The following is an 11,498-nucleotide window of genomic DNA, read 5'->3' on the forward strand; positions in this document are numbered from 1 at the left end:
GTAAATTCAAGAAAAAACAGGAAATTACGTGGATCTTTTTTTCTTTATGCTCCCTTTACATGGAAAACCTTTCAGTTGTTAGATTCTCCAACCACCACCCCAGTGAAGAACTGGCTGAGCAAATTGGAATGACTCGTGGCTTAGAGACTTAGAATTTGTCTTTGGGATGTGGTATACTCTAATTTCTTGAACTATAGGACTGCATAATTCACTTTTTTGCTCAATGACTGCAGCTGTGTTGTGTTTCTTTTTAACTTTACACTTTGTTCCTTTCAAAGTGCATCTGAGATGTTTCAGTTACTGGATCTCAGATGTATTTTGCTTGTGCTGCAGATCTATCCCACTCTGTCCGAGTATCATGAACGACAATACAGATTAACCGAGGCACCTGCATGGTTACAATATTGATTTGTACTTCATATTTAGAAAATCTGGATTTAAGTAATATTTTATACACAGTCATAATTCTCAAACATGGCGATTTGATGCTTCCAACAAGTTTTACATTTTCGGCCTTTCAAGCAGTGAGAGAAAATGAGAAGACGTAAGTGGTAGTTTTGAGTTAATTTTGTTGAGCTCACATTATGGCTTTATTCATTCACAGGCCAATACGACACAATGAGATTTTGCCTCCAGAAAAAGGTCGTGAGGTCGCCAAAGAATTGGGAATCCCCTATTATGAAACCAGCGTGGTGGCCCAATTTGGCATTAAAGATGTCTTCGATAATGCCATCAGAGCTGCCTTAATTTCCAGGCGGCACCTCCAGTTCTGGAAGTCACATCTGAGGAATGTTCAAAAGCCTTTACTCCAGGCCCCATTTCTGCCTCCCAAGCCACCTCCCCCCATCATCACTGTCCCAGATCCCCCCAAGACCAATGAAGAGCATCCCGCCCACTTATTGGCCAATCCTCTTTGTGCAGATGTCATCCTGGTGCTTCAAGACAAGGTTAAAATCTACGCCCACAAGATTTATCTGTCTACCTCCTCCTCTAAATTTTATGACTTGTTTCTAATGGACCTCAATGAAGAGCCAGAGTCTGGCAGTGAAAGAGCAGTGAGCCACAATGACAGGCAGGGCAGGGAACACTTAATGAGAGCTGCTAGTTTTGATGTCAGTGAAAGTACAGATGAAGTTCCAACCACCCAACCATTATCCAATCTTCGAGCCTCTACCAGTGATGGTATCTTGAAACTGAATGCCTGTGATCACAGTGCAAGAGCAAAAGCATGGCTCAAAAGAAGAAAGATATTATCGACGTGGAGCAAAGCTTTTATCAGCATCCAGGAAGAGATGGCTGAAGATCCCATCACGCTGAACAATCGGCTGATGACTGTTGTCAGGATGGACTACTCTGTTCACCCTGATGCGTTCAGTGCTGTCATGCATTACTTGTACACTGGCCAGCTGGATGAGAATGAGAAGGAGCTGATGCAGATAGCCCACATTGCAGAGCTGCTGGAGGTTTTTGACCTGCGTATGATGGTCGCCAATATTTTAAACAATGAGGCCTTCATGAACCAAGAGATTACCAAAGCATTCCACGTGAGGAGGGCAAACCGTGTCAAAGAATGCCTTGCCAAGGGGACCTTCTCAGGTAAACCTGTTTGGTGTGCTTTCAATGTGTGTTTCAAAATACAGCAAAAAAACCCTGTAAATCTGAAAATGTAAACTCCAGTCTGCCCAGACCAGTCATCTCGTAGCTTCCTTGGTTTTGTGTTGTTTCTGTCCCCAGTTCAACAGTGTTTAGCCAGTCAATATATTTGAAATGGCAATTTAATCAGAGGACCTGAGGCAGTGCATGGATGAACATTGATCAGAAACAATGATTTATAATCATAACCCTAACTTCAGTTCCATATCTTAGCAAAATAACACTGTTTCTTTTGTTTTATACCTTCGGGACAAATATTAGACTAGATTACATTACAGTGTGGAAACAGGCCCTTCGGCCCAACAAGTCCACACAGACCCGCCGAAGCGCAACCCACCCATGCCCCTACATTTACCCCTTACCTAACACTACGGGCAATTTAGCATGGCCAATTCACCTAACCTGCACATCTTTGGACTGTGGGAGGAAACCGGAGCACCCGGAAGAAACCCACGCAGATACGGGGAGAACGTGCAAACTCCACACAGTCAGTCGCCTGAGGCGGGAATTGAACCTGGGGCTCAGGCGCTGTGAGGCAGCAGTGCTAACCACCGTGCCACCCACATTGCCGCCCACATTCAGGCTGTTAAGTCCTCTGCCTACAAGGTTTCTGAGGCAGAGGCTTGAGAGTTTTTGACTTAGAAAACTTGCTTTCCATTTCTTCAGCATTATTCCTCACGGCGCCAGGGACCACTGTCTGTTTGGAGTTTGCACATTCTCCTTAAGTCAGTGTGGGTTTCCTCTGTATGCTCTGGTTTCCTCCCAAAGTCCAAAGATGTGCACCTTAGTTGGATTGGCCATGCTAAATTGTCCATTGTGCAGAGATGTGCAGGCTATATGGGTTAGCCATGGGAAATGGAGGGTAATAGGAAAGGGGTGGGGGTAGGTGTAAGTGGGATGCTGTTCAGAGAATCAGTGTAAACTTGATAGACTGAATGGCCTGCTTCCACACTGTAAGGATTCTGTGATTGATGAGCTGACAGATGCTCACAGCATTGAGTGTGTTGAAGATATGCATTGTTGAAACTTTATTGCTGGAACAGCACAGCAGGTCAGGCAGCATCCAGGGAACAGGACATTCGACGTTTCGGGCACAGGCCCTTCTTCAGGAATCTTCTTCAGGCCATTCAGTATTCTGTATGTTACAATTAGATTCCCCCTCATCCTTCTGAACTGAGTATAGATGCAAAGTCTCCAAAGTTCTTCATATTCCAGCTTTTCATTCTTGGGACCATTCTCATGAACCTTCTCTGAACATGCTCCAAGATTAGTACATCCTTCCTGAGATATGGGGCGCAAAACCGCATACAATACTCCTGAAGAAGGGCCTGTGCCCGAAACGTCGAATCTCCTGTTCCCTGGATGCTGCCTGACCTGCTGTGCTGTTCCAGCAATAAAGTTTCAACTTTGATCTCCAGCATCTGCAGACCTCACTTTCTCCTCGAAGATATGCATTGCTCCAGTGTTCTATTTTGATTATGTTTTTATGGAATGATGCCAGTTTAATGGGAAGGTGTTTCTCTGTACAGAGGTGTGTGTACTTGGCTGATGCTGCACTGAACATAAAGCAGGGATGTACCTCTAAGGTTCTGGAAGGCTCTGGTCAGACCACATTTGGAGTATTGTATGCGGTTTTGCGCCCCATATCTCAGGAAGGATGTACTAATCTTGGAGCATGTTCAGAGAAGGTTCATGAGAATGGTCCCAAGAATGAAAAGCTGGAATATGAAGAACTTTGGAGACTTTGCATCTATACTCAGTTCAGAAGGATGAGGGGGAATCTAATTGTAACATACAGAATACTGAATGGCCTAGACAGAGTAGATTTTGGGAAGATGTTTCCATTGGGAGGAAAGACAAGGACCTGAGGGCACAGACTGAGAGGAAAGGGAAGACTTTCGGAACAGCGATAAGGAGAAACCTCTTCAGCCAGAGAGTGGGGAATCTATGGTATTCACTGCCACAGAAGGCTGTGGAGGTCGGGTCATTGAGTATATTTAAGACTGAGATAGATAGGTTCTTGAGTATCAAGGGGATCAAGTGTTATGGGGAAAAAGCGGGAGAATGGGGTTGAGAAACTTATCAGCCATGATTGAATGGTGGAGCAGAGTCAATGGGCTGAATGGCCTCAATTCTGCTCCTGTGTCTTATGCTCTGACAAATCTGAGAATGCTGATCTCGTGAATCTGGATGCTCACTTTGGACGCGGTTGGGGGCTTTGGTGGGGCAGTCATTGATCAAAACAATCCGACAATTGGGGGCCTGAAAGAGGCCTGGTTCCACTGCTTATAGATGGAGGAGTGTGTGTTGTACCTCACACTGCAAAGCAATTTCTTTGTGGCCTGTAACATTTTAATCACATTCCTGAAGAAGGGTTTTTGCCTGGAATGTCAACTGTCCTGCTCCTTGGATGCCGCCTTACCTACTGTTCTTTTCCAGCACCACACTTTTTGACCGTAACATTTTAATGTTCATAATGGGCTCATCATGACGAACTGCAGCTGCCCAACATAGCGACTGCCTCTCAAGCAGGATGCCTAGGTCGCTGTGTCCGTGAAAAATTGTTTCTTCCCAATAATATAAGCTGAGTGCAGAACGCAACATAGCAGAACTGTGCAGGTTCAAAGCCCAGAGTACATCATGATGTTGAATACACTGATTGAGCTAAGATTGATGACTGTTTGGTTTCAGTGGTGTAAATCTGGCCACTGTTTATCTCAGCAGGATTTTTTTTTGCAATGAAGGCTGTTCAGCTGCTTTGATTGTCACCCTGCAAAACATCAGCCTCGCCAACTCCTTATTGCATTGTCAGATAGGGTTAGGGGTAATAAAATTAATGCAAAGTTGCCATGTCAATCTTGTGTCTTCCTTTTAACTTCTTGTTGATGATGAGCCTCGATGCCAGGATAAAACTAAAATTGCCCTTCACAATCTTGAGGAAAGCACAGCAGGTCAGGCATCATCACAATCTTGAGCCTGTTCCCTTTAATCACCTTTTGAAAGAAGCTGACAATGTTATCCTGACTTCACTTACTATAGTTACAAATCACACAGCACCAGGTTATAGTCCAACAGGTTTAATTGGAAGCACACTAGCTTTCGGAGCGACGCTCCTTCGTCAGGTGATTGTGGAGGGCTCGATTGTAACACAGAATTTATCGCACAATTCTGTGTTACGATCGAGCCCTCCACAATCACCTGATGAAGGAGCGTCGCTCCGAAAGCTAGTGTGCTTCCAATTAAACCTGTTGGACTATAACCTGGTGTTGTGTGATTTTTAACTATAATCTAACAGGTATTGTAGACCTCAGCCCTAAGTCCCTGTGTCTCTTCCTGAGGTGGAAGGCAAACTTGGCAATGTGTTTCTTCCTGTTAGCCTTGCATCACTGCAAATGAACCTTGATTCCTAACTCCTAGTGTGAGTAGTCAGCTTGGATGTTGGATATGACTGTGATGCAAACCTCCAAATAAAATTGTGTTTAGTAATTAGAGTCCAAGAATACGTGACAAGAATGAACCTTGACAGTTGATGCCTTGTGCATGACGTTTACAATATGATTTTGGAGACAGGTAGTGCTGGATTAAAGTCTATTCTTGGTTGTGAAATGAGAATGAGACATGCAAATTGAGATGCAGATAAGTGATGATATAAAACAGTTGCAGAACAGCCTCAAGGAGATGAAATGTCTTCTTGCATACTTCAAGGCCAATCACAGATTTGTCTTTTCACCTTTGCACTTTAAGTATGGATTCAATCCAGACTGGTGAGCCAATTTTACTTTTTAAAAAAAAAAAAGGATATTTGGCACAGACATAAAATTAAAAATACGAGCACAGGAATTGGTTTATTGTGTTTTGAGCAAAGAGTAAAGTTGGGATGATTACTCAGACTCATCTGAACGTCAAGTAACATAGTAACTCTGACTGTAACTGTAAGAGACATTCTGAAATCCAATTGCCAACTCAGCAGAAACACCTTAACCCAGAGAGTAGAGGGAACAAGGAGTGGATGAGGAATGAACAGGAGGCTAGATAATCACATGCTGGAGAATGGAATAGAAGGATACGTTGACAGAGTGAGTTGAAAAGGAATGACAGGAGGCTCGTGTGGATTGTAAAAACCAGTTGGGTTGTATGGCCTGTTTCTTTACATTACATTGGACGGGTATATTGGGTGTTTGAGAATTTCAGTTTTGGGGTGTCCAAAAAGCTTTATTCTAAACCACTTAGATTCTTCAAGTTGAGAAGCACCAACACTCGACTCCCCTATCAGAAATTCACCTGTTGTTCTAATTAAAGAAAGTTGCTACTAAGTTCAATGATCACGGGAAGAAGATGTAACTGGAAAGCATTTTATTGAATTGATATGAGAGCAGCTGAAGTACTCAGTGGCTTTTCACAGAGGAACATGTGTTTCACTTCAATGATTGAGAATTAACCAGAATGTACAGATAACCTGTTAACATTGCCTGTTGACACGTTTGTGCAAGTAACAGATGGCAGACGTGAATGGAACATAATTAAATCCACAATGGCTTCTTTTCATATATTTCCTTGGGTTGGGATGTTTGGTCCTTTTCCCGAAGTTTCACACACTGGATGCAATTCACACACACCGACTGCTGCAAACAGTTAAAAGTTTAATAAAGCTTGTACAAGCTAGGTGACACCTCTGATACTCTTCGCAGGCATGCAAAGTTGAGTCAGAAGAGAGACCCCGAATAAAGTAAACAATCCCCTTTATATAGGTCAGTTGGCAATGCTTCCAGATAGTCTGGCCACTCCCCCACAGTCACATGCCATTCAAGACAACCCCCAGCCTCCCAGTCATATGTTACCCCAGGTGCAATGGTCAGATGAGATCATCCTCTGAGTTAATGCAAATGCTAATGTCCTCATCCTGTGGAATCGTTTTGCAGACTATTTTCTGACTTGGTGATTTCCCAAGACAATGTCGGTGTGATGTGTCCTAGCTTCGGGTGGCCCTGCAAATGAGTTCTGGCTCCTGCTGCTTCCTCACATGATGTTGGTGTGGTGGGCTGCAGTGATGATCATGCAAGTGAACCTGATTGGCTGGGGATGGCTATGAAAGTATGGAATAGATTAAATAATAGTTTAATTTGATTAAGGTAGGGGGGAGTAGTAGCAAATGACTGTCTAATTGGAGTGGGAATCATTCGCATTCCTGTCTGTCTGTCATCCCCAGCCACTTCCAGAATGTTCACTCAGTGTAGTTTAATCCTTTAATATTACCTTAATGTCCAGAGGTATATTTCCATTTAATCTTTTAAAATTGCAGGGAAACAGTCTGCTCGGTCAACAGAAATGATCACAGTTCCCAGTTTAGAAAGTTGCATATTTTAGTCCAACACTTTCTTAACAATGCACTTTGAGGTTGCTCATAATTTTCAGGTGTGAATCCTCACTTCTCAGCCGAATTGAAACGTTCGGATGCTCAATCCAGCTCTATTGCTTTTCTCCATTTTCTCTCCCTGGAAGATTGACTGACTGTGCTTCGAAATTGTGCTGAAGGTATATCCGGGAAATTATTTGCATTCCTCTGACAATTTAATTTTGTACACATGAAAGGGATTTGTCACAGAGCTGGCTCTGTTCTTTTGTCTGTCATGAAAGGATTATGTGTAGGCAAAAGTTCACGGAGTTCTCATCACAATCAAGAAACCGAGTTTGGAAGAAAGGTTTCCATACTGTTCCTTTAAAATATTCAGAAATAAAACTTTTAGGTAATAGTGACTGACAGCTCATTGGGTGCAACCTAGGTGTTGTTTATCTAGTTCCACATTCAGCTGCCAGTCCTATTTGAAACTTGGGTGCCTTGACTGAGCTTGAGTCAGTGAGCAGAGCTTCAAAACCTATGGGTTTCATTAACCAGAGCCATGCAATGAGTAAAGGAGCTGCTCTCTTGTCAGCCTTGGTAATTCCACACACTCCCAGCATTTCAATCGGATGTACTGATTCCTTCTCCAGCATTATGTTCTTGCCAAAGTGAATAAGTTAAAGCAATTTTACAAGAGACATCTTTTTTTTTCCACCGGACAAGTGCGGTGTCAGGATCCAGTGAGGGTACAACAAAGATATTAAGAGTCTTAGCAGACATCAATTAGATGGTCAGACGAGATAAGACAAGATTTTTCTCTTGGGAGTGAGGAAATTAATTGGCTGAATCTTTGGTTATTTTTGGCTGAGTCCAATTTGTGTTGAATTTCTCGCGAGGATTCTGCCAGGATGTTGGGCAGATAAATTTCTGTTGGTCAAATCAGGCAAATGACGTTGCACTGTTTGGTTTTTAATCAGAAAGAGATTAAGGGGACAGGCAGTCACTTTGGCATTGCTATGGCGACAGCTTGACCAATTGAAATTTGCCAGCTGACACTGACAGTTAAGATTGACAGTTTACTGTTGTACTAATCAATCAGCAGCCTCTTCTCACGCTGCACAAATTGGTGTCCCTTTTTCTCAAGTCTTCGGTCGGTTGAGTGCAAGGTGAAAAGCTTTGACTTCGTGATTGCCTGTGACAGTACACAACTTAAACACTATCAAGCAATTTCTTTGCCAAAGTGCTTCTGCTGAATCAGTTGTGAAAGCAGATTCACAATATCTTTGTACTTTGGCCTATTTCTCCAGAGTCTTTAAGTGTGTTTAAGTGAACAGGAGTACAAGCCAAAGCATCTCGCGTTCTGTCCTGGAGCTATCAGATATTAATTAATGATTCTATTGCCTTGATCTTGACAATTTCCTCTGGTGTTGTTGCCAGGAAATGCAGACAGGAACACATCAGCTTAAAATAAGAACAAGTCAGGCCTAGTGAAAGCATGCTTCATGAAAGTCTTCAACTTTTCTACTCACAAAAACATGTTGGGGGTGGGAATGGATTGTGAATTTCAAAGCTCACTGATAAATTGTTTGCTAGAGAAAGGTTTTGAGGTCCGTGAAACCAAGGCAGGTCTATAAAGGTACAAAACAAATGACTGAATAAAACAAAAAGTGATTCTCATTCAGAGTCGACAAAGACTTGACTGGCCAAATGCTCTCCTTCTGTGCTGTTAAAATTATGTCATTCTGACAGATTGAGAGAGTAGATGACCTAATTAAATCCCAATATTCCAAAATTAAGAATTTCTAAATTCTGCAGTTCAAGCTACCCGAGTAAAAAATGATGTCTGTGTTCTTGATTGTATCAAGGGTTGCTTTGGAGATCAGAAATATTACTTTAAGGATGTCAGGAGATGAAAAACTGGCTCAAAGGTAGCAGTGTGACAGCTCTTACCTGAATTTAGGAGGGATATAAAGAAACAGAGTCCCTCATGATGTGGAAAGGGCTGGGTATTCATTACTGTCTTGAAGAACATAGAGAAGCTCAATCTGGAAGATTCAACAGGGCACTGCCCCGGAAACATGCACAAAAAATAGAAACAAAAGCCACGCAGCGATCAGGACAAGTTTTATGTCTTGGCTCGCATTGAATAGGTGAAAGGATTAGTAGGTGATTTCATTTAGGATTACTGATCTGGGAATGTGTGTTCAAATTTGATTATATTGACATTTGAACCTAAGTCAATCTGGAATTAAAAGCTAGTCTCACGGCAACTGCATATCAATCGTCGTCTTAAAATGGGGTCACAGACAAATGTTGGTCATTCTATTTGTGAGCTTCTTGCAGAGATGGAGCAAGTTCATTGTTCATGATTGGATGCTGAGCACCAAGCTTAATTGTATATCTTCCATTCAGAAACACTTTATCCAGTAATCCTTTGGTTGGGCAGCAGCCAATTGCTGTCATGATTTCTGACAGTCCTTAGTTTGGTTGGATCACTCGTCATGTTCGAAGTTTCTGATGGCTTGTGTAACATATCCCACTGTGGTAAATTTCTCACCAGTCATTAGCAGCATCATGCTGTGCATTGTTCTGCAAGTTGGTGTCTTATTGCCTGAGGAATGAGGATCTCTGTCAATATTGCAGCACTTGTTTCGCTAACTCCCGTTCAGAAAGATATCTCCATGGCAACAACTTAAAGAAGAAAGATGTAAAGACACTGGGGAGAGTAAAAGATTTACAAGATTGATTCTGGGGTGAGAAATTGCAGTTATGAAGATAGATGGAAAAAGTTGGGGCTGCTTTCCTTGGCGAAGGTGGAGAGGGGGTTAGATAGAAGTAATTCAAATCATTCCAAATCAATATTAACGTTAAATCTGTCCAGCTGATGAAACAGATGCTTCATGTTCTCTGAATTTGTTACAATTTGTGCAACTTTCAGAGACACAGATCATGTTGAAATTAGCCTTGTCTATTGTTCTTGTTTGCTGGCAGATGTGGTTTTTAAGCTGGATGATGGGACAATCTGTGCACACAAGCCCCTGCTGATTTCTAGCTGCGATTGGATGGCTGCAATGTTCGGAGGTCCGTTCATGGAAAGCTCAACTAAGGAGGTAAGGAGACATCTGATGCTGTTTGTTGACATAATTTCGCATATTCAGGAATTGCTGATGCATCATGAAAGGGATTGATCGTGAAGCAAGATGTTTGCTACGTATAGACACCCAAATCAAAGGCGCTCAAATACAGCATCAAAGACATTTACTTCAACTGCAGCTCATACTGAAAAACAGCTAGAGCCTGAGTTTAGTAACTTCCCGGAAAATTCAGCATGACATGGCATGGTGCATCAATCATTGTTGAAAGCAAATGTCATAGAAAATGTAAGTGCTAGCACTGCATTGAATTCTGCAGTGCAGCTGCAGTGTTAGGTCAGTAAATCTGGCAGTATGAAATGTCGAGGTTGCATTCAAATTGCAGTGCTCAGCGTTGGCCATGTGCAACAGGCAGAAATGTCATTTGGTCACAATTTTGTGTTCATGTTAAAGGGACATGTCTTGCATCCCACACAGGGTCTCCAATAGAGTAGTTTGTTTCATCGAGAAACTGAAAATATACAAGAGAAATTTGGATGTATCACACCATTGCCAACGCTGATCAAATTTTGTTTCCTGTGCTGTGGCTCACAGAGTGCCTTCTTGTCTGAAGGTATAAAGAACTGTTTGACACTGGAAAATAATTGATTCACCAATTCTGTTACCGTTTGGTTCAGAAACATCTCTCTCATGTAACATTGAAAGAAACCTGCCCATCTACAATGGAAGAGACCGCTGATCTCCCTGATCCTTCCTTGACTTTGGGTTTCCATATGCCATCTCCAGTCCTCACTCTTAGCTCACTCAATGCTCCTCCACTCAAAACTTCCTATCTTTTTTTTGTCTAACCTGTAAACCAGCTAAAACGCATGCTCTCCTACCTTCCAGGTTTTATGCTGTTGAGATTAGGACTGACCGATTCTGAATCAAAATCTCAAAATTATGGCAATCCTTTCAACTAACCAATTGTACCACAGTGTTTAAACCAAAGCTTGCTATCTCAGTTATCCTCCCCTTCTTTCAACCTCAGTGCTGTTCTGAGCTTTAGCCCTTTCGCTACATTTCCTCAGTGACGACAGCCTGACCCTTTCCCATCAGCTTAGCAACATTTGTAGTGTAAGTGTATGGAGGAGGAGGAGGCTCAACACGTATCTCCATCCTCAATGATGGAAGAGCTCAGCAGCTCAGTACAAAAGATAAGGCTGACCTTCAGCCAGAAGTTGCAAGTGGATGATTCACCTCGGCCTCCTCCAGTAGTCGCCAGTATTACAGATAGCAGTCTTCAGCCAATTCAACTCACTCCACATGCTATCAAGAAACAGTTGGAGACACTGAATACTGCAAAGGTTACAGGCTCTGACAACATTCTTCCAATTGTCCTAAAGAATTATGCTCCTGAACTTGCTGCTCCCCTG

At 42.5% G+C, this 11,498-nt stretch overlaps 1 protein-coding gene across 6 annotated transcripts in view; it reads left to right on the forward strand.

Annotated features, from left to right (window-relative positions):
- rhobtb2a (Rho related BTB domain containing 2a) overlaps positions 1 to 11,498 on the forward strand; it is a 60,300-nt gene that overhangs the window by 25,390 nt on the left and 23,412 nt on the right. For all 6 annotated transcript variants that reach the window (XM_043681216.1, XM_043681212.1, XM_043681213.1 and 3 more), the window contains 2 exons: positions 605 to 1,596; positions 9,983 to 10,101. In XM_043681216.1, coding sequence (XP_043537151.1) covers positions 605 to 1,596; positions 9,983 to 10,101 — 1,111 coding nt within the window. The remainder of the gene's footprint in view (positions 1 to 604; positions 1,597 to 9,982; positions 10,102 to 11,498) is intronic.

This window comes from Chiloscyllium plagiosum, chromosome 42 (genome assembly GCF_004010195.1).
Source record: "Chiloscyllium plagiosum isolate BGI_BamShark_2017 chromosome 42, ASM401019v2, whole genome shotgun sequence".
In the NCBI taxonomy this organism is placed as follows: domain Eukaryota; kingdom Metazoa; phylum Chordata; class Chondrichthyes; order Orectolobiformes; family Hemiscylliidae; genus Chiloscyllium; species Chiloscyllium plagiosum.